At 31.0% G+C, this 25,312-nt stretch overlaps 2 protein-coding genes across 2 annotated transcripts; one reads left to right on the forward strand and one right to left on the reverse strand.

Annotated features, from left to right (window-relative positions):
- On the forward strand, window positions 3,403-4,236 carry LOC109346159. Its single transcript, XM_019585564.1, has one exon. The coding sequence runs from the start codon at window positions 3,524-3,526 to the stop codon at window positions 4,085-4,087; it is 564 nt and encodes a 187-aa protein (XP_019441109.1). The 5' UTR covers window positions 3,403-3,523; the 3' UTR covers window positions 4,088-4,236.
- Window positions 8,272-12,174, reverse strand: LOC109346160 (endoglucanase 5-like). Its single transcript, XM_019585565.1, has 11 exons — window positions 11,900-12,174; window positions 11,489-11,701; window positions 10,835-11,035; window positions 10,514-10,600; window positions 10,269-10,433; window positions 9,901-10,024; window positions 9,614-9,777; window positions 9,180-9,513; window positions 9,038-9,088; window positions 8,867-8,908; window positions 8,272-8,644 (listed from the first exon to the last, which is right to left on the reverse strand). Exons 1-11 carry the CDS (start codon window positions 12,092-12,094, stop codon window positions 8,355-8,357), a joined length of 1,866 nt encoding a protein of 621 aa, XP_019441110.1. The 5' UTR covers window positions 12,095-12,174; the 3' UTR covers window positions 8,272-8,354.

Consider the following 25,312-nt stretch of genomic DNA (forward strand, 5'->3'; position numbering starts at 1 on the left):
AATTATGAACGACCACACTCCAAGGGTTTGGTATTAATTGCCAATAGTATCCTATTTTCAAAAAATCTAATAACAAATCATAACATTCTTATTTTTAATTCAAATAATTGATTATCTATTAATATTTTTTTTTTATAAAATAAGTATCTATTTGATTTTATGCAAATTAATTTATTTATTTAAAAGTTCATTGATAATGATGATTATTATCGTGCTGAATTTTTTATTTAAAAAATAAACTAACATTTTATAGAATTACTTATGTCTAGTATCTAAATATTCCTATTCCTTCTTGAAATTCCCAAAATGTTCCAGATTGAATAAAAAATCATAAAAATTATGTGATACCCAAAGATCGATAAAAATAATTATTTAATTTTATAAAACCATAACAAAATGATAATTTCTTCTATTTTGGGTTTACAACCGAACTCATCTTCAATTCAATTTGCAACACAAATTGAAAATTATTAGTGAAATTTGAAGTATCTCTCTTATGCCACATCTATTATGTTGCTTGAAGGAACACACAACCTGCCTATATCTCTTATAAATTGGTCAGCTGTTGTAAAAAGTATCTCATATTAATAGTAGAAAGTGAGTTGTCTTGGTTAACTGATCTACTATCTCTTGAATTGAAATCTAACATTCTTTGAGTATTAGGGAAACGTGTCAAAATCTATTGCAAGGAAAAGTTTGTAATTCACCATAGTGCCTCTAATATTCAATAATTTTCTTTTGATATATCTAACAACAAAAGGAAAAATCTCTTTAATATAGAAGACTTTAATTGATGGTTGGAGATACTTCATATGCTTGAAGATACATACTACATATATACTAAAGATAATTAACACTATCATCATATATAGTTAATGTCTTTCATGTCAAATCATCAAGAAAATATACAAAATACTATAGCGGAAGCGTACCTTATTATATTCATAAAGAATATGGTAAATAAACTTTATACAATCCTCCCTCGTATATCCACCAACTCCATGTCCTTCTTTATCCTTGTATCCAAATACATGTTCATAGTAAAACATGTAGCTTCTATGGCCTTCCAATTGTAGACCACCCTTAGCCTTAGTTTCTTCTCTAATAGAATGAAGAGAATAATTTGATAATTATGGTTCATATTGTTTTGTGTTGTTATGTTATCTACAATAGGGACCATAACCCCTATTTATAAGGAACAAGAATTCTCTCCATTAATGGAGAGGCAAGTGATTGATTTTACTCACATTTTCAATAGAAAAAATGTGATTTTATGGTAAACAAAAGGGTAAAAGTGTTATTAGATGTTGCATTATGTGTGCTAATATGTGGCACTTGTCTCTCCATTAATGGAGAAGATCCATACTCGTTTATAAGAGAAGCATCCCCTTTCATTAAGTGTGATGTCTTTTCAATTTTCTTATTTCTTATTTTTGTCCATCATAAAAATAGTAATAAGACTTTAGGTATTTATACAATAATTTTCATGACAATTATGTCTATAGCCATATATATTACTTGAATTAGATCATTTTAATTTGGCAACATAAAATAATGACCCTAAACACAATTAAACATTACATGTGTGACCCAAAATTTCTTACACCTCTTTATTGCTTTATGATAAATACTCAACTTTTTCTGGTGAGCTTCATATAAATATTATTTTCCTCACTTCGACATTATGTGATACACAAATCCATCAGTGTATCCATGAGATTCTAGATGGTATCTACGGATACCTAGGATAGGCCCAAGTCTAAAATTGAAGTAAGATGACAAGTTCGGGTAGTAAATTGTTCACATCGATCTAATCCCATTGTCATATCAACTCTTTAAGTTTTTTAATTTGTAGCAAACCAAACACTTTATTCACATGGTTTATTCTTGGTTTTTCTCGTTTAATCCAACCAAATAAGTTTTTCACTATTTAAATAGGTCTACTAAACATAAAAACTATAAGTAATCTAAATTCATCTGAAAAAGAATTTCACTAAAATTATTTATGAAAAACAACATATAAAATTAATAAAATATGACAGATTAAAGAAATAAAAGGTCTAGGACATACCCCATTATATTGCGAAAATAACGCGAAAGCATAAAATGAATATTGTGAATCTTCATTGATTGATTAAAGGATTATAAGTCATGTACTTATATACACAATACAAAGATAACTTGTGATATAAGTAACAACTTAACAAACTCTTAACAAACTAACTAAGATATTAATCACATGTGTAAAATGTGCAAAATGTGTCATGGTAGTTTTGATCTCCAATATATTACATGTCCAAAAAAACGGAAAAAAAAATACTGCTCTAAAATTGCTTAAATTTTGAATTGAGAAAAATATTGTAGGTTCACTTAATATGTTAAAATTATTGTATATACTGGGAAGATTAAACACAAGTCAACTTTAATTTTAAGTTGAGAAAATAAAAGTATATACTATTGATTCATTTATCACTATATATAGCCATATGTTTCAATTCAATTGGTATATAATTATTTTTTTAAACATGATTCATTTGATCATTTTCCATGTATACTTTATAAATTATAATAAATATACTTTTTATTTCACAAGTTGTGATCTAGCATGAAATACTCTGAAGATAATAAATATTTTTTTGCAGTTAACTCATTAATACTTCAAAGATAAAGGGATGAATTCACTCAAGACCGGTGTTGTGACACCTGAGCCGGACGTCAAACCGGCAGAGGTCCCGTATTAGGTTTAACCGGTTTAAACGGTTAAACCGTCCGGTCTGATCGGGTGATTTCGTACATAATTAATAATTTTTATTTATAAATATATAGTTATATATAAATGTAAAACTTTATATAGTTAATAATTATGTACAATTATATTGAAATAATACCTCTTTATCTTTTTTGGACCGTAGTAAAACAAAATATTAGAACATTGTCCCATTTTTATTTTATTTTTAAGTGAGCCGTCCGACTTACTTCCCGGGTTAATCTGGTTTAACCGGGTTTAACATGGTCGGACCGGATTTTTTCCGGTTCAAAGCGGTCCAACTCTCATTCGGTTAAGACGACAAACCAAAGCCGTTTTTAAGTCCGGTCAGCGGTCAGACCGGTCGGACCGTCCGGTTCCAACAACACTGCTCAAGACCACATACTAGAAAACAAAAAAGAACCACATATATTAAAGTGTTTTACTAAGAAAGTGTTGATATAAGATCTTGTTAGATTTTTAATATAATTAAAAAAATTAAAAGTTTAATTCTTATAAGTGACATTTGTTAGAATGAATAGCTGCACATATTTAAATGAATTAGTTTCTTATTTATATGGTGAAAGAATACTCCTATTAATAATAAAAAAGTGTGCTCTTGTTTATAGGCCTCTAAGCCTATTAAAAGCCCATGAAAAGCCCATTCCAAGACTTAAAATAAACAAGTTAGGTTTTAAGAAGAATCTGATTTTCCTTAGAAAGCAAAATGAGACACACACTATCCCAGTCAACATCACATGCTTCCAACACGCTCTCATGCATAAAACTACTCACCCATGTGGTGCCACACATCCACCACCCCAAAACGACGTCGTTTCCATTCCAATCCCAATTATCCCATCTCTTCAACCATATCGCAACAACCATGACCCTCTCCACCACCGCAACCGTCTTATCTCCCAACCTTTCATCGTAACCACCACCGTCACCGCCGCCGTTTCCTCATGGTTGCGCAACCGTCGGATCCGGTACCTATTCCTCTTCCTATTCTCCCCGCTCCTCCTCGTCCTTCTCCTCATCTCCCTCCCGTTTCTCTGCGCCGCCGAGGTCTGTCTCCGCGGCCGGTTTTGGAGGAAGCTGTTCCGTGATTCCGAAGATGGAAGCGACCGTTTACGGTGGTGCGATGAAGGGTGCTGTGGCGGTGAAGAAGAGAAGGGGCTGTTGCATAGATACTTGGAGGATCAGCTTTTTCTTGTTGGATCGATGTATGATTGTGGTAATAAAAACGATGAAGATGAACAAGAAGAAGAATATGATTCTAGAAGGATCCAAGATATTGAGAATCTAGGAAGTAGTAGTAGGATTCCTCTGTTGAGATGATGAACAGTTTTTGTTTTTTTATCTTTTTTTTCTTTTAAAGTTTTATACATATCTAATTTTAATGCTTATTATTTTTGTGTTATGTATTGATTATTGGTTGTAGCACGTTCAAAAGTGAAAAACAGTCCTTAAACACTTTCTATTTGGTTTATATATTGAGTTTTTGTGTGTGTATATAATATTGAGTTTTCTGTTTCTTTAATTCCATCATTTTATATGTTAAGTAGAAATTACAGTATTTACAGCATTTATACATTTTAAATTTTGTGAGCCACATTTTGCTTTTGAAAATGGGAATACATCTTCCTTTCACGTGTAATTGGTTATGAATAGTTAAAATAATAATCAATAATTAAATTTTTAATTTAAATATATTTCTATAACTAATATAATGTTTGACTTTTTTTCAATATTAGAATGAGAGGTTTAGATTATTTTCTGATTTATGTATATTTTATTTGAAAGTAATTTAGTTTTTCTAGTTTCTTAGATATATAGAAAAGTTTGTAAAAATATATATTTAGAGACAACTAATAAAATATTTAAATATATTAAAAAATTAATTTTAATTAAAATTTAGTTATGAATAATGATAAATATATCTTTCTTCAAATATGACATGTTATATATATATATCCTTATACAAGTTTTTTTAACAAAAGTTTAAATTTCAGGATAGGTACTATTTGCAAATGTGGCAGAAGTGTCGTTTTTCTTTATCGGTTCGGTGCAAAATTTAGATTTGAAGAAAGAGAAGGGGTTAATTGTGATAACGATGTTTAGTTGAACTTCCCTAATGTAAATTTGACTTAATCTCGGTCAAATCATATCACTGAATATAGATTATTATTAATATACTTATAAATAAATTATCATCATAATTTAGTCTAGATCAACGCATAATAATTTCTCATTATTATTTGAGTGTAATAAAAAGTATTATATTATTATAATTCATGAAGTATTTCTTAGAGTCAAATATAAGGAAAAGGACATATATTTGATTGTTTATAATATGAGTTTAACATCTATACATTTTGTATAAAGTTTTTGTATGATCAGTATCTTATTTATTTATAATTTTTTTGATAATTAATACAAAATAATTTGTTGATAATGCAAATTTCATTTACTCAAAAAATTTATTTTCAATGTCAAAATCCATAAGGTAATCTTTTTTTTGTTGGCTTATGGTGGGCTTGGTAATGACATACTAATTCAATATTTGATAGTATAGCCTCAAACATAGCTTATGTTGCTACTAATGTTCATCACAAGATTATGGAGATTGATTTTCTAATGATTCATTCTTTATTGGAGTGGCGTTTGCTAGTACCCAATGGAGTCGTCCTAAGAGTCGTCCAATAACCTATGATCAAATTATTGGAAGGAGAGTTACCCATAACTACTATGGGTAATGACTTTATGATTTCTTTTCCAAATTTGGATTTGGGTCTCCATCTTGGATGAACTGTTTCCTAAAGAACACGGTCTTCGTTTGACTTGGAATCAGGGGCATTTTGCGATTATCTTAGAAAGTGATTGTGTGGAAGCTATTCACATCACCACTAAGAAGCCACAAAGTCGCTTACATTATTTGGTTTAACCTATACAAAGCATCATTGAGTTGCTTAGCAGGAATTGGAAGTTCATGTGCAACATATCTTCAGAGAGGAAAACATGTTGGCAGATTCTTTAACAAAAAGAAGTTTGAAACTTCTTTTCTCTTCAAGGATTTGGAACATACAGAAGCTCTCAACTTTCTATAGATGAATCTCAATCCTATCATTTAATATTTGTTTCTTTATTTCCAATGTACTAGTTTTAAAGTTTTAGGCTATTAAAAATCATGAAAAACAATTTAAAATTAGTATGAAATAAAAAATATTAGATGAAGTGAAATAATTTTTTTAGTGTGAGTTATATTTATTGCTTTTCTATTTGATTATTCATATATTAAGAACATGGATTTTTTTACCTATGCAATCTTGCATAGGATAAGTCATTATCTCCCTAATTAGAGTAAATATTCAAACCAAGAATAATAAATTACCATTAATACCTTCATCAAAATAAAATAAAAAATTGTTTAAATTAATATTATTAAGTTCGGACAAGTCAATGACTTGATTATGGTATTGAGTTAATTAGAGTATGACTTGATTATGATATTGAGTTAATGAGTCATTCATTAGATCACTGAGTCAATATTTGGACCACTTGATTGGATTATATTGAAAATTTTAAAAATTCATAATACTAGCTTATATTATTTAATAAATCAAACAATATAACTTTTATACCTTAATTGCAACAAAAACACACAAACAAGTTTAAAAAGTAATTAAACAACTAAGAGTTTTCATCTCAAAACGTAAATGTTTTGGTTGTTTTTTAAATATTTTTTGATTGACTCGAACAGTCCAATCATCTGAGTCACCGATTGTAGGCTTAAACTGACCAAGTTAAATTGACTCATCTAAATTTTGATGCAAAACCGGTTAGTTGTGATGCTTGGACCATTTAGTATTTGGTTCATAATTGAATCAGGCGGCCTAGCCAATCTGAGCCGATTTTTTATAACAATTGTTTAAATTTATATCCTATATTTTCTTCATGCTTACTACAACTCAAATATAGTGATGCATCTTAATTGATATCATTCTTCATGGGAGTTTTTACACCATTTTTCATATATAGCCGATTTTTTTATAATCAATGATATAATTGATAACTGCCAATTTGATCTAAAATTTAAATTAATTTTATGGTACTTTAACAACTCAATCAACTCAAATAATTGAATAAGTACTTCTATATGATTAACCACTTGTTTGATTGACTAACTATTATCCTTGAGTGTTTCTCAAGCTTAACCCGAATAGAAGAGCAGAAAATTCTAAGTTTTTGGACAAAACTCGGTCAAGCTCAGCGCTAAGATCACACTCAACGAAAAAGACATCATCTGGTAGCTACGCTCAGTGTCATAGCCACATTCAGCGGAAGAAGAGTCACGCTCAACGCGCATACTGCATAGAGTGTCTAAATAAAAGAATTCGACCAGAACTCTCTATCTTGGATATGCTCAACGCGCTTTATCACGCTAAACATAGTGGGTGGTATGTTCAGCGCAGGAAGTCATGCTCAACGCAAATTAGTGCGTCCAAGAGTCGTGCTTAGCCAACTAGAGCCCACTCTCCGTGCACATGCAATGCATTAAGCACAAAATCTAACACTAGAAAACTATTTAAAAGCTTTAAGACCGAACCAAACACACATTCTTTCTCATCCGAATTGTAATTGTTATTTTGCTAAGTTTTAGAGAGCATAACTCACTTAGTTCATAGAAGCTAAGTGTAAGCATCTTAAGTGTTAATTTATACACAATTGTGCATGGTTCTACCACCCCATGAGCCTATTATCCTTATCCTACTTATATTGGGTGAAATGAGTAGTTAAGTACTCCATTGTCGGGGTTGAATGTAGCATAAACTTAATGTGTACACTTTGATTCAAAAGTTAATCCATGAAGTTCCGTTCCATTTGAGTTTTTTATTTACTTATTATATGCCTTTAATTTGATAGCTTTTTGCATGATTATTGAATAAGTTGCTTAGTTTCTTGCATTATTCTGAACTTGCATAACTTAAAACGTAGTACATTTGTTAGACATAGACTTGTATTCTTTGTTATTTCTTACATTTCAAGTTTTGATATTTAAACATAAAACTAATATTGTGATTTTATAACTCTCAAAATGAATAGCATATATTAAAAAACATAGAAATATGTTTTAAGGGAGTAATAACATGTTTGACCAATTGATATTAGAAGTAACATTATGGCATCAAGGCATGGATTAGAAATTATGAGAAATTGACAATCAACCACTCATGACATGGAGTAACATTAACCTGGTTGAAAATTACATATTTGCATAGCAACAACAACAAAAAAAAAGGTCCCGAGCGAACTGGAGCCGGCTACTATCAGACCAAAGATCTTGATTGGATTTGAAACTATTATATGTCTCAACATCTAATATTAAAATAATTCTAGGTGTATTCCTTTTTTCATCTTAGAATTTGTTTGCGAGTAAAGATTTAGAGGGAAAGAAAGAGAAAGACAAGGTTTCATAGCCATGAAATATACTTTTGACATGACTATAAAGCCTTCTTATTTTCATTCATTTCCTTCCAAAACTCAATTTGTGAACCGATCATAGATAAAAAATTTACTTTTGACTTCCACCACTTTACCAAAATGATCAATGAAAGCTCTGAATAGAGATTTTGGCCTGTGGTCCTCCTTGAACATAAACAAATGTACACTCAGTGCCAGGTTCCAATACTTTGAGCCATTGAGGTAGTTCATAAGTGTTTTTCTCTTTTGTTGGAATGAGACCCCAAAGAGTGCCTGAGAGATTATCAATCACCAACTTAAGATCTGTGATTGGCTTTTGAGAAGTGTTTTTGATTACCACCTTGTGACGGTAATAAGTTGACTTGCTAATAGTCCATGAGCTTGTAATTGAATGAAGAAATTCAACTGGGGACCCTGCAAACAAATCACACCATTCTTTAGTCATTGTTTGATAAAACCTTTTTGGTCTGTTTGCGAGTTGAGTTTTAGACGGAAAGGGAAGGCTTCAGAGACATGAAATACACTTGTGAGATAGCTCTGAAGCATTTCCTTTCCATTTCATCTCCCCTAAACCCAACTTGCAAACGGATTAGAGGTTATGGAACTGCATGGATTAGATTAAATCTCAGAAATCACCTCCTAATGTTTTGTGTGTTGGTGTTTGATGCAGATTTGTACCTGTCATATCAGTAGATATAAGATTAGTTTAGCAATTGCAATAAAAACAAAGGTAAAATAAACAAATTGTACCATATTTTAGTGCCTTTGATTTTATTTAAGTTTATCTGTAGTGAAACTATTACTCACTTGTAATTTTTGGCTTGGACACTGGTGATTCTTTATGGTATTGGTAGGAACCTGTGACAATAGAAAAGATTGAGATTATACTTTGGATAAGGAAGCAAAATAGCAAATATTATGAGTGCAGAATCCAAATTAATCTTTTTACCTGTATTACCATATAAACTCTGCAGTTTAGCAAAGATGCCTATAAGGGGAGCAGAACCTGAAGTTGTAGGTTCAGTTTGTTCATAATTGGATCTTTCATCAGAGAAGCCATCATTTTTGTCAGGGCCTCCGACAAGGCCACCAAAGAGGACATTAGGATTCGGCTCTGGGCGGCTATACCATGTTTCGAATCCTTGGACGCAGCCGACTTCAGAGTGAAGGGAGAAGATTGAAGCAATAGAAGCACCCCTGTGGTGAACATGAAGAGGATATTTTGATCCATATCCAATCAAGTAGCTCATTTCCTTGGGGTTTTTGCCAAGAATATAGTCAACCTGTTTCAGCCAAGTTTCACAGTTTCAGTTTACTAGATCACATAGTTTACCATTACACATGACAGAGAAGATTAACAGTTCTCATCAAATAGATACATACTTGTGATTTTGCAAAATTGATGAGCTCCTGAGGCTCAATTTGTCCTTCTGGACAGTTGAGCTGGGCTCTTGCAGCAGACAGATAGTTAGAGTAAACAGCCGAAAGAAATGCAGCGGATGAAACATACTGCAGGTTGTTCCATTCACGCACGTATACTAATCCACCTAATACGCAGGAAAAGAAAAATTAGTATATTTTTTCCTAGATTGTTCTTTAGAGAAAGTGAATGTGTTGATGGTGAAGTCAATTTGAAAATGATTATTCAATGTTCTATTTTTGCAACCAACCTGGAGTTTTTCGGACATTATAACCATCATTCTTTTGCAAGCAAGCGCAGGCGTAATAATCTGCCTTGGCCTGGTATTGTTTTAGTGTGGAGGCATAAGGACCAGCCTTTCCTTCTAATAACACCTACAAATTGTTTTTCACCATTTACTACATGATTCTTTGAAACATAATAGTTAATGACTTAATGTGCAACACATAATAGTCAATTAATTAACTTTGATGGTATATATGGATATAATGACTTTTTTGGATCATTAGTAATTGCACATCCAATATTCATACTTTACTATGTTACCCTCAAATCTAGCCTGAATCATTTCAGAAGAAAATAATCATTTTCTTACATGGAAATGAATATAGTAGGTACCTTTGATAAAAGGATTTGAACACCAGCATATTTGTTGTCCCAAGAGAACTCTTTCACTGCCCATCCAGTTCCACCCATATACACAGCATTGTCCACCACATAACTCAGGTAGTATTCATCATCAGTTGCATGAAACAACCATGCAGCAGCCCATAACAACTCATCCTTCATTGGAGCGTTTGATTTTAGACATGATTAATTATACATATAAAGACATAATACAAAATTGAAATGAATTCGCTCACCGAGTATCCGGAAGATGAATAGAATTTCTCGGCACCAAATACATATTCATCATATAGACCTCTAAACTTATCTGCAAATGTGAAGAGCTGCAAGAGATTAAAGAAAATCAGTGACAGCTACATATATACAATACAATAACTAAACATTCTATTAATGTAGTGACTAGTTATGTTGTGATTTTTAAATTTGTCATGCCATTTCAAATTACTTTCATTTCTCCAGATTATGATTACCCTTTTCATTATATTTTGTTTCTTTTCATGTCATGTATCCTTTTATTATTTATAAGTGATTTTATATCAGTTTATTTGAGTGTTGACCTGTTTTGCATGAATTAGAAGGAGACTAGAGTAAGAAGAGTTGTAAGGTTTGAAAGCAATGGATGCTGCTGCCAATGCAGCTGCAGTTTCTCCAGCAAGATCTGAACCAGGATGTTCTTCATCAATTTTATAAGCAGTCCTTGAAGTTGTCATGTCCTCGGCGCGCTCCCAGCAGTAGTGATCAGAAGCTCCATCACCCACCTGAAATTTCTCAGAGCAAAGCAAAACTTATTATAATTTACAGCATAACCATACCAAAGACTCAATCAGAACAAATAGTTAAGTCTGATTTTATTCATCAAATTCCTCACACAAAAGCAAGTTTTCAGCCATATATATAACCAGTGTTTTAAATTTGACCCTGGAACCATAATTGCAGCTACAGTATTGCAGTTCTGCTCTTCTGGGAGTCCCCATAACTATATTGCAACTGCAATTGCAAACTCAATTTTTCGCAATTACTATAAACACAACGTAACTGCAACCGTGTATGACATGGGTATCTTTGAAGCAGAGTTTTAATTATAGGCATGCATTAAAATATAAAAATTTCTTTATCAAGAAAATGTGTATGGTAAAGTGCTAAGATAATTTAGACATGTGAAATTGGTGACCTAACAAGAAAACTTTTTGAGTCTGTTGCATTAGGTTTACCTGTCCCCAAAGAACATTAAACTGAGTATGTGCTTTGATGAAGTAGTCAGTTCCCCATCTAATGGCCCATAATGTGTGTCCCATTTGGTCTAACTCTGTTATCTCCTTCCTGAACTCAATGGCTCCCCATGCAAGCATAGTCACAGTGTATGCCATTGGCAACCCAAATTTCACATTATCTCCTGCATCATAATATCCTCCAACCAAGTTCACCTGACATCACACAAAATTAAATTAATGAGCCAAGTCTTTAAGTTGATTCTATAAATATTACAACAACAACCAAGCTTTTATCCCAGTAGTAGGTGAGGTTGGCTGCATCAATCGAGCAACGTTGTCATAATACTCTATTATAAATTATGTTCATCGACAAAATATTGATAAAATTAAAAGTAGGAATATGAGACTCACTCCTTGCTGCAATCCATCATTGAGACCTGAATCACCACGCCACTTGACCCGTTGTTGGACTGGTAATTTACCAGACCTTTGTGCCTCAAAGAACATCAAGCTCTTGTCAAGGGCATCACCATAGTTGAACACACTAGCCCCTAAGTGCACCATTGCTATGAGAAGCATGCAGAAAGAGATACTGATATTCCTCATGATTATATTATGTATTCTAAGGGCTATGTGATAAAAGCAACTAAGGTACCACTAGAGTATGCATTGGGATGCAAGTTATTAAGTTCTTATATAAGAACAATAAATTAGGAAATAAGTATGAATGTGAGATTATGTGGTAGCACTCACGTTGGGTTGGAGAGATTTTTGTCTCTTCCAAGATCAATGTATCAACACCATTAGAATATAACACGTAACATTTATAATTGTATACACACGTTTTTTTATACTGTTAAATATAAGTATTAAAGAAATGAATACATATTAAACTAAAAAATATTAAATTCATAGTACATAAATATTACGAAAATATTCTTATTTATTATTGAATTTCAAATATAAATATTATAAGAATGAATAATATATAATATATTAATTGTGTATAAATTAGTGCATACATTTTGCATGAGAGGTATATCAAAAAAATTCTTTTGGGTTGACTAGGAGACACTAGGAAGAGCTTGCCACGTTTGGACGTGCAAATTGCATGCTTTAGAAGGGACAAGATATGTCTAACATTTTATTTAAGGTTGTTGGAACTATAATCGGATTGGAGGGGCATTGGTGATGACTTTCTTCAAAGGGTACCCATGCATAACTTTACATTGACTTTATGTATTGTCCATCATAGGCAACAAGTTTGGTGCTTGAATTTGCACAATATTAACCAATTTAATTGGTCCATCCCTAAAATGTCAAAAGATCATCAAGTAGATAATGATGTATAGAGCTAGAAATCAAATTTACTTTTTTGCAATTTTATTGAGTAATCAACTATCCACATATGAATTAGATGGGCGGGTGTAATTACAAAATTAGACACTTTCAAATTTTGACATGTAGATATGGAATATAGTATTTTTGTCAAAATTCACTTTTCATCTTCATTTCTAAGTCACTTTCTAAACTCTTTTTCCCAAACTCATTTCCTTTCTTTCCAAAATGTCAATTCTAAATTTTTTTCCCCTCTTTCTCAAACTTATTTTCCTTTTTCTCCATGTGATTTTCTTTTGATCATTTTTTGTTCCACGACATGTAAGTGACTTTATAAATTCTCTTTATATGTGCACTCATCATTTTTACATTTCTCACATGTCATCCTTATTTTTATCATCAATCAATTATCTTTGCAGGTATGATCTTTTGTTTTATTCGTTCTATTAAGCATGAGAGAGTCACTTTCTAAACTCTCTTTCTCTATATATTCTCTTCACTCTTTCAATGAGAAAATTAAACTCGTTTTCTTTTTTATATGCATGTCATCCTTCTTTTGAATTTTATGTGTATTTTGAATGTTAGTCAACTATAGAAACGTTACAGTGACATGAAGGAGTAATTCCCACTAATTATAATGTCAACACCACTAATTACGAAATATATGAAGGAGCATATTCACACATGTATGAAGAGCAAATCCTCATCAGGATATATCTTCCTAAAATTAGTAGATGTTAATATTTTCCATTTATTTATTTTTTATTGCAACAATGTATATAAATATATTTTTATTTTGTTCAAATTATCAAGTCAATGTAAAGTTATGTGTATTAAAGCATACAATGCAATGGCTAGTGACAAAGATGAAACTTCAAATGAAGACTTGTAAAGGTCTCCTAGCATGGAAGAGGATATGCTTAAGATTGCACTAGTTGCATTAGAAATTTGACCTCAAAGAACCAATAGGGGGCAAATAAGATAAGTGTTGAGTTATTGAAAGTTACAATGATTCGGATTTTAAGGCGATGAATACAAAGCCACTTAATATGCATTTGAAACTTCATGAGTTCTATGATTGTTTTTCCTGAAATTGTGTTGTTTCAATATGTAAGTCTCGCCACCATGTGCAATGGTAAAGTTGTTTGCCTTGTGAGTTAATGGTTATGGTTTTAAATCCTAAAAATAGTATTTTTGCACTTATGAGGTAAGGTTGTGCACATATTTCTACTCTCCTTGTACCTCATTGGGTAAAAGCCTCATGCAATAAATAAGTTGGTTATGTTAAAAACTAAAATGCAAAGAGAAAATGTGTTTTGTAGATGACTTACTTTCATTCATCAATAAAATAAATTATTTATACAACATAAAAAGGAAAACTGAACAAAAATAAAAAAAACTACTACTTGATTAGTGTAATGAACATCACATAACTACTCCTACATAAATGATAAAATATTTTTATTAGTCTTATTGACTCTTTATTACTAAATTAATAGGAAATTAATAGCTTCTCAGTCATGTTATCAACATGTCTCCTTAACTATGCAGCTACAAACTCTAAGTTTTTCCCTCAAGAATTCAAATCTTTCTTTAAGAAATGTCTTTTTTGGGATGTCAATACTTTGATATTTTATTTTGTAGTAGATTAGTTACACTTCTCCTTCCATTTGTCTCTCCCTTATTTGTGTGCTTTCTATTTGTTTTGTATGCAAATAAATCATGAGTTTTATAATCCAAATGGCTTGTTTCATTGTCACAACAACAACTACATTTTCTACTGTTGTTGTGAATTGAGCAATGATATTCTTTTTTTGTAGAACACTATCAAAATATTCCTTAACCAAAGTTAAATCAGTAGCTTAAGTTATTTTTCACATCATCATCACATCTTGTTCAATCACTATCAGAGTAACAATGAAGACTAAAATTCTTGACATGACTGAACCTTATTTCATAATCTATTACGCCTTTAACATATCTAAGAATTTTTTTTGTTACTTGGAAATGAATTTCAATAGCACAATGCACGTACCTTGATAGAAATGTGTGATATTTGGCCTTATTACATATAAATATATTAAGCTACCTATTAAGCTTTTATGCAACCTTCCATAAACCTTTCATGCACCATCCTCTTTACAAAACTTCTTCTTTTGATTCGTCGGAGTTGGTTTGTATTCTTCCATATTGAACTTTTTTACAACCTGCATGGCATATTTTTGTGGGAACACAAATTTATTTTTTTATTTTGTTGCACCTGCATACCAAGAAAGAATGTCATCTTTTAAAAGTCTATTGTTTCAAATGCATCATTCATTCCTTCTTTAAACTTGTCAATCAACTTCTTATGGCTTCCTATAACAAAGAGGTAATCAACATAAAGAGATACCACAAGTATTTAATCATTGACATATATGGTAAATTCACTTGAACTCTTTACAAAGCCTAAGTTTACCTAGTTTGTATCAATTCGGTTGTACTAAGACTTTGGTACTTGTTTTAGACCATATAGGTCATGTTCAACCTATTTACCTCCTCCTCATATCATTGCTGCATAGAACATTATGTTTGTTCAGAAAAATTTGTTCATTCAAAAAGGCTTATTTGACATTCATTTGGTGTATGACTCATCCATTGTTTTGCAACAAGTGCTAGAAACATCCATATGGTATCCAACCTAACAATTGAGGCAAAAGTGTATGAGAAACCTATACCAAACTTATGGGCATATCCATTAACAAAAACATTGTCTTATTCTTATTCACATAACCATCATGATTGAACTTGGTATTGTAAACCGATTTGACCCCTATAGTTTTCTTGTGTTTGGATCTCTCTACCAACTCTCATAAGGTGTTATTAATTGGTGTTCAATGTCTATATCTATACAAAACTTGTTACAATTTTTAGAGGTGTATTCATATCCATTATTGGACCTGGTCACTTGCATCTAGCACTTGCTTTGAGTTTCAGCCTAAGCATTGACTTCCACAAAGATGTCAACAGCCTCATATTTAATTTCAAAAGTAAATCCACCACTTTCTTCTGTGATCATCAATAAAAGAAATATAATATTTACTATCATTTATGATAGTGTAATCATAGGTCCTCCAATGTCTGTGTGTTAATTGCAACATCTATGTAGCCATCCATACTCTATTTTTTGAAAAATAAAGTCTTGATTGCTTCCCATATTGGTAAACCATGCAATGAGGAGGCTTTTTTCTCTAAGTCAGATAAATCATTAACAATATTGTATTTCTTCATGAAAATTAGAGCATAATAGTAAAAATGGTCTAACCTTTTGTAGCAAAGCATTATACTTGTGTCTTCTCTGTGTACTATAACATCCTCCTCTTTCGTCAAATTTAAGACAAACTTTTTGCCTTTCATTTGAACTTTGAACACTTTTTTGTCTTCTGGATCTTTAATCATGCAGCACCTGTCTTCGAACAAAACTTTATAGCATTTTTCTTATAAATGGGCAACATTTAATGGATTTTGATTAATTTCATAAACATATAAAACTTCATCAATTAATTTCAAACATTTGCAACCTTCAATTGCCAATGTTCATTTTCCTTTTAATGCAATATTTGCCGCATTTCCAATTATTTCTTTGGAAATAGCAGCTGTGTCAAGTTTTCTGAATAGATCTCGATCATAAGTCATGTGGTTTGTACGACCACTATTAATGAGCCAATTTTCTGTGAAGTTGTTGGTTGCAAAACATGTTACTTTAAATGATTGTTTTCTTGTGGTTGATCCTTAGCAACCTTAACTTCTCCTTGTAGTTGTTGGGAGTTACCTATCCTTTCCATGTGTGCTAACTATCACATTTATAACATCTTGCATTTAGCCTCCAGTTTTGTGGATGTTTTTTTGTTGCACTAGGAATAAGGTGAAAACATTGTGTGTTACTACTTTGGTTATTATAGGTGTTGGTTGCAGAACCTGCAGGTTCGTAGTTGTTACTTTAACTCATTTTCTTATTCGTCCGACCAGAAAGCACTTTCCACATGTCATTATTGTCTCATAAAAAAAATTATATAAGAACTTGAGTCATTTATGTTCAAATTGCTTCAATTTTTTAATAAAAATCATCTGGTATGCCAATTATGTTCTTAGATAATGGAAAATGCTCTGCATGCACTTCAATAGTTCAATGGAGAATGATGATTAAAAATTTATGATTAGAAAAGGAGGTCATGCAATAAAGTTGTGAGAAAATTATATATGCACATACAAGGTAAAAAAAATTACATTGTCACTGCATGATTAAAGAAATGGATGATATACTGACTCTTATAAAGTTTTACACTATTAGTGTATAAACATTAGGGGAGGCAAAATTATCCAAATCCAAAATCCATCCAAATCCACCCGTTAGAACTAATGGATTTAAATGGATATAATTCAATGGATAGTGTTGATAATGGATGGATTCAAATCCATCCATTATATCTAATGGATATCTATGGGTATATCCATTTGGATGGATACTCAATCCATCCAAAAAATAAAAACAAATTTCTCCCCAATTAATTCAATATTAATATAAAAATCTCTCTCACCTTTCTAACAGCACAATGCCACACACAATACAAAAGTTGAAAATTGCAATTGTGATTTTAAAAGTGCTTATAAAAAAGTATAAACGATTTTGGCTTTAGTGCTTTACCCCCAACATCTTCTTAGAACCACACACCTTAATGCAAAGTATAAATATATCATTTTGGGTATTGACTAATGTGATAATATAATAACAAAATGAAATATTTTAGGAAGATAGACTGTTGCATACAACTTGTGGAAGTCTCTATTATCTTGCACGATAGATTATTGCCAATAAGAATGCTTATTAAAAAATTTCACAAATTCACCTTTTAAAAAATGCTTATAAAAAAACTTTTTAAAAGTGTTTGTTAAAAAAATATTTTTATTTTTAAAATCACTTTTAAAAGTATTTTTAAAAAGACACTTTTTAAAAATGTTTTTTTAAATTCATATTTGAAAATGCTTTATTAAATAATAATTTTTAAAAGATTGTTTTTCTTCAATGCTTTATTAAAAAAACATTTGTTCAAATTAAAAAAAATGGGTTGGATATTCATCCATCCAATCTATTAAAATGGATACATGGATAAAATGGATGGATTGAAATTCATTGGATATAGATGGACTAGATAATTTAAAAATGTGATATAATAGATTTATATGGATTGATGAAAAATTTTACATCCATCCATTATCCAAATTCATCCAATTGTCACCCCTAATAAATATTAGGGTTGTGAGTGAGAGATAAACTAACTTATAAATAGAATTTCGATTTTTAATTAATTTTTCCTGCTTTCATTTAAAAATTAAAAATAAGTAAACTTCTAAAAATTGGTCAAATTTGTTTAATTCTATCCGATATGATTTTCAACAAAAATCATATGGCAAATTGGTTTATGGCTCAACTGAACTGGCTTGAATTTCTGTCCAATTTTGATAATAAGAAAAAACAATTCGATTACACGTAGAGGATAAATTATCTTTCATACAAGAAGATAAGTTATCTCCTATAGTTACTAAAATCATGACATGTGTCATATTTTTTCATTTTCTATAAAAATATTTCTAATACTACACAAAATAGTATACATATCATATTTGCACTAGCCGAAAGCGATAATCTCCTGGTATGAGAAGATATTGTATTTCCTTATATATATATATATACACTTTTATCTATCATGTGAGATCTGTAACATTGATTATGTTTTCTATTATAAATAATATACATTAATATCTTTAAATTTTTCTTTATCATTTTTTTATAATTTTTCTTAATATATCTCTACTTCTAGAAATTATACGAGCTTCTATTTGATCTAGTTTGGTTTTGTGAATTTCTCCTAGTCATTCATAAATATTCAAACTACCAAGGCTAGATTTTAACACAAAAATCTACACTAGACACTAACTAGCCCTTTTATCCACTTAGCACTTTTCCTTGATCATGTCAAGTTAGTACAACTCTTTCATCACTAAAATTTAACCTTTTTATTTGAATCCTTGCTTGCTACCATGGCAGCTCTATCAGTTGGCTATTTTTGCAACATAAAGAAACCACAAGGTTATGAACTCAAAAACAGAAACAGCACAAGATTTGTTATACATTATGCAGCCAGGGATGAGGGCCAATCAATAACTCTAATGGTGGAAAGAAGAAAGAGGAGGGAGGAAAGATAAGGCTGTTGAAAATGTTTAGTGGGTTTGAGAAGCATGGGAAGAGGATGAAGGAGAATTTGAGTCCACAACAAAAGGGTGATGGGAAAGACTGCTAATGAGTTTATCATTTGATGTTTATGTGTATATATCTCAAGCTAGTTTGTGCTTATTTTGCTTGGACTTCTATGCCCAAGAAATTGTGGTAAATCAGTTCAAGACTGCATAGGTATTTTATTTGCAAAGTTTGTTCACTCTTATTTATTGGTCTTTTTACTTTGTTGGGGTGAATTAATTGGGAAGCAGTTCTCTGATGAGACAAAAAATTGAAGAAAGAAACCCATCCATGTCCATAATCAATGATCCGCTTATCAGTTCTTGTACAGAAAACCAACTTGCTTTACTAATGCTTAGAAACTTGGGCACCTCAGATTTTGACTACCATTACAAACATAAACACATTACGGACATATTATTGATAATACGTTGGGTATCAAAAAATTAATTATATTATAACCATTAGCTACTAATTATAAATAATTAATAATATATTTTAAATTTTTTTATCTATTTCCAAGATGTTGATAAGTTTCTATAGTGTGCACACCATTCGCCTAATGTTTCCTCCAAGTTCGAATCAATTAAGTGAGACTACATCGTTCATTAAGTGATGACATATCACCAATTACTCCTTATTTGTTATTCCTTTAACCTAAATTGTAAGCTAAAATTTAATTTATTCCTTAAAAAGAACAAATTCACAAAAAACACAAATACAAAGTTCTCTACCAAATTGATAGGATTGTTGTGATTCATTGCTTGAAAGTTATATACACCCATGGCTTGATTCTACAGGCTGCATTATTAAGGTCTTTGAGGTTCTCATGTATATTATGATTTCATTAATAGGAATTCACTGACGACTTGGAGGAATCCTAAAAGTAAAAACAAATACCATAATAATAACAATCATCCAGCTTCTACAAACAAAACCGATTTAAGTGATTCAACTTCAAGTGACCATAAACGCATTTTCAAACATTTGTTCTGTTAAGCCCTCCCAAAGCGGGTTAACTAGAAAAAGATTCAACCAAATATAAAGTTTTGTATTAAATTTCGGGTAGAATATTATGCAGATAAAAAATTAGGAACACAAATTAATTTTTTAACAAAAAATAGAAATTGGAGACAGAATCATACTGTATAACAAAAACAAGCAACCCCAACACCAAAAACAATGCAATTAATGAGCTGAAGTCGAATTAATTGGAATATCATTGTCAATAAACTATTGTAAACCACTGAAAATTTATGTAAAATAAGGTTTATCAATTATTCATAATTACACGTGTACAAATATTAATACATTCTCTCCGGAAAAAAGGATTTTAGCAATGTGGAATCCAGATGTAGCTCAAATAACATTTAAAACTGCATATTTGGGCAACGATGAACACCTTCAAGAGAAGTTTTAAGATAAATGGGGAACCCCATTTATCAAATACTTTCTCTATGCTCAATTTTTCAGACATGTAACAGTTTCTGCCATAGAAATTAAAACAGAAACCTGACTACGTCTGAATCAAACTTAATATAAATTGAAAAACAATGAAACATTGTATAGAAAAAACAAAAATAAAAAATATGTGAAATCATGAGCAAATACTCAGATTCAAGATAAAAACCAAAAAAATGATGTTTTTAAATGTGGAATCCAGATGTAGCTCAAATAATAACAGACATATTATTGGGCAACGATGAACACCTTTAAAGAGAAGTTTATAAGAAAACATGGGAAACCCATATTTACCAAATTCACAATCTCTCTGTATAATTTCCCAGACATGTAACAGTCCCTACCAAAATTAAGAAAACGGTAGAAACTTGACTATGTCTGGTTATTAACAAAAAATTATAATAAAATGGGCAAAACAATGTTAACAGATTGAATTATAATTCAAATATAATCGAGATGTAGAAGATTAATGTTTTTATTCTCATAGGCCTTCTTCTTATAATAGGAGAAGGAAGATGAGAAGAAAGACAATAATATGGAGAGCGATGCGGCTGAATCTTTCGGGAGAAGGGGAAGCAGAAATGAAACCCTAAAGTGAATGTGTGATTGACATGTTAAGAGAATTTAATTTAAATAGGCATAGTGGAGAGAATGGGTCAGGCTTCGAAGGGCCCGTTGTGCAATTTGCCCGTTATTTTGGGTTTTGACAACAAAACCAGTATTTTTATTCTTAAATTTTATGTGTATTTTCTTTTCCTTACATTCTTTTTTTTAAAACACATTTTTGGTTCTTTAACATATATATTTATTTCCACAAATTTGTTTAGATGGTGTAGTTTGACCATAAAATTACATTATCAAAGCATCTTTTGTATTAATTACAAAAGTAGTATAACTTTTTATAAATCTACTACAAGATGATTGTTTCCTTTATTTTTATTCTCCTAGACCCACCTAAATCGACAGCTCTGCATGAGTTTTTTTCAAAGTTTTTCCTATGAAAATTGTCTCCCTCAAGGGAGTTTTATGTTTTTGTTTCATATTATCTCTCCTAAATCGGTAGGTGGGATGAAGTTTTTTTTAATTAACTCTCTCCTAAATCGACACTTCTAAATGAGTTTTATGTGAATTTGTTTTTTTTCCTCCATTACACATGAATCGGCTACACTGAATGAGCTTTTAATTTTATTTTGCACTAATTAAATCGGCCACATAACTGGAGTTTTTTTATATTTTCTCTCCCTAAATTGGTAATTGGAATGTCTGCGTTAAGTCCTCAAGCAATGACAAATACATAAGGTAGACTCGATTACTTGATGTATCCGACATGACAAATCCTTCAATAATTCTCAAAATAAATGCTCTAGTGTGTTGTTGAATAACAACTTGATTAGCATTCTCTAGGAGTTCACGAAATGTCCTCTCAAACCAAGTGAGTTTCACCCTCTACCCTATTAATTCGTTACCTATTGGGATAGCACCCAATAACTAGAGGCAAAGTACTTCCCAATCTGTACTTGTCACTCTAGTAACAACTTGTCCTTCAACCAGAATGCCAAGTTGGTAAGCCACATCCTCAAGAGTGATAATGGTCTCTCCACATGGAAAACGGATATTATGTGTTTATGGCCTTCATCTCTTCTCGATCAATGTTAATAGTACGGGTGACAAAATTATCCATAATCCAAAATCCACTCAAATCCATTCAAATTAAAGCCATCCAAATCCACATGTTAGAATTAATGAATTTAAATGGATATAATCCAATAAATAGTATTGATAATAGATGGATTCAAATTCATCCATTATATCCAATGGATATCCATGGGTATATCCATTTGGATGGATACTTAATCCATCCAAAAAATAAAAACAAAATTTTCCCAATTAATTCAATATTAATATAAAAATTCCTCTCACCTTTCTAATAGCACAATCCCACACACATTACAAAAGTTGAAAATTGCAATCGTGATTTTAAAAAGTGCTAATAAAAAAGTATAAACAATTTTGGCCTTAGTGCTTTACCCCCAACATCTTAGGGTAAGAAAATATTTTCTTAGAACCACACACCTTAATACAAAGTATAAATATATCATTTTGGTTATTAACTAATGTGATAATACAATAACAAAATGAAATATTTTAGGAAGATAGACTGTTACATACAACTTGTGGAAGTCCATATTATGTTGCACGATAGATTATTGCCTATAAGAATGCTTATTAAAAAACTTTACAAATTCACCTTTTTAAAAATGCTTATAAAAAAAGCACTTTTTAAAAGTGTTTCCTAAAAAAATATTTTTATTTTTAAAATTATTTTTATTTTTAAAATCACTTTTAAAAGTATTTTTATAAAAAAACACTTTTTAAAAATATTTTTTCAAATTAATATTTGAAAATGCTTTATTAAATAATAATTTTTAAAAGATTTTTTTTCTTCAAATAATGCATTATTAAAAAACTTTTGTTCAAATTAAAAAAATGGGTTGGATATCCATCCATCCAATCTATTAAAATGGATACATGGATAAAATGGATGGATTGGAATTCATTGGATATGAATGAATTATATAATTTAAAAATGTGATATAATGGATTGATGGATAGTTTTCCATCCATCCATTAGGATCCAAATTCAAATCCATCCAAACCCATCCAATTGCTACCCCTAGCTAATAGTATATGGTTGTTGATTTCTAATACTCAAAGTGTCAACAAGTTACCAAAAGCAGTGTTGTAGATAACTTGCAACACTAGCTCAGAAGGTGCGGATTGCCAGAGACAAGATCTAGGCTGGAAAGTACATTCAATCACATTTCATACATTGTTTGATATATGATCATTTTGTATTGTTAGTAAAGAAGTATTAACTGGCCCGGGATTAAGGTGCTCCATTAGAGAGACTTGCATAAAGTAGTAGGAAGTGTGAAGAAAGTGTGGAGAGTGGATGAAAATTTAATGTGAGGGTTAACAAATATGCAACTTGGAGATTTATAGTAATGGTAAGTATGACTGAATGAGTGAATGAGTGAGTGAGATTTTTGAAGCATTTTTGAGTGGCATGTATCTTCACGTGTATTGATCTTATTAGTATTTTTTTTTAATAATAGCACAACAATTGGCTACTAAGTAGCCGATTTTCTTTGAACAACTTTTCACAAAATAATCAGCTACTTTGTCACCAACTTTCTTTAAAAATATTAACACAACAATCGGCTACGAAGTAGCCGATTTTCTTAAAAACAAATTACAACAAAACAAATGCCCCCTTATGGCCGATTTTCATTAACTAATAAATTGCACCAGGATAATTTCAGTGAATCATTAAGTTCATTCGCTAATTTCATTTTGGACGTTAATTTCATTGCACGTTAATTTCAATAATTCATACTCATTAATTTCATTCATTCATTGCACGTTAATTTCAATAATTTATACATATTAATTTTTGGTCAATGATTTATAATTGTTGTAAGGATCTCTGCATGTCACATGATTTTTCCTGCATTTCACGTGTCTTTGAATTACTTTGAATGCGTTACACGTTAATTGATTTCACTCACCTACGCATTGCTGATTCTTTTTACTAGGAATCTCTGACTCACTATTTCTCTGCATTCACTTTTAATGGCTTTGAATCCATGGTCATTCACTCACTATTTTCTCTGAATTCACTCAAGGAATCTCTGAATCACTTTGAATACATTGTCATTCACTCACTATTTCTTTGCATGCATTGTCATTCACTATTTCTCTGCAGTCACTATTTCACTTTTAATACATTGTCATTCACTCACCGACTCTCTACATATATAGTTATTAATATATTTAGTTATAGTATATATATTTTATAGTATATATAGTTATAGTATATCACCAACAATGTATAAATTGATTGCTTTAACGCTTGAGTTATGCAATGTGCAAAAGTATTTTGTGTAAGACTAATCACATGCATTATAAGGCTTGGAATATGCAAAAGTACTTTGTCTTATTCACACCCATCTTCTTCTTCATGTGAAGCAATATGCAAAAGTACCTTAATTTGTTCACATATGAATAGAATCACATAATAAAAATAAAAATTACAAAATAAACTACTGATATGGAAAGGTTGTCTAGAACTCTCACCAAATTCTCTAGATCATAATGGACATGTCTTCCTATTATGCCCATCAGTTCTACACCATCCACATTTTTTAATTTGTTAAACAGGAACTTCATCCATCACATTATGAATGTGTGTAGTCTTCGGTCTTTCTCTTATTTTCCTACACATAAGAGGATTGGGAATGAATATTGGACTTAAATAAGGGGGCCAATATTCTTCATTACCAATCGGTTGAAACTCACATCCATATGCCTTAAGAAGATTATTGATCCGGTAAATTGGTGAGATAAATTGACCACAATCTAAAGCCAATGAAGCACATGTTGCAATTGCATGTGAGCATGACAATCTTAATGATTGAAATTCTTCATAATCATACTAACTATCGGTTAGTTTAATAGTGTAAACCCTCACTTGGTGACCACCAAATTTAGATACAACTTCAACATCTAAGACTCTGGTCTCCCATGAAAAGTACGAACTAGTTGACAAGTAGATTGTTGCTAATTTTCTTTAATCACTTTTGTCAACTCTTCACAATATATATGCTATGTCCTAATCATGTTAGAAGCTTCATTCTAATGTTGAATGAACCATTCTTTTAGCCTATAGTATGTTGCTCTCACAAGGGTTG

Source organism: Lupinus angustifolius, chromosome LG04 (genome assembly GCF_001865875.1).
Source record: "Lupinus angustifolius cultivar Tanjil chromosome LG04, LupAngTanjil_v1.0, whole genome shotgun sequence".
Taxonomy (NCBI): domain Eukaryota; kingdom Viridiplantae; phylum Streptophyta; class Magnoliopsida; order Fabales; family Fabaceae; genus Lupinus; species Lupinus angustifolius.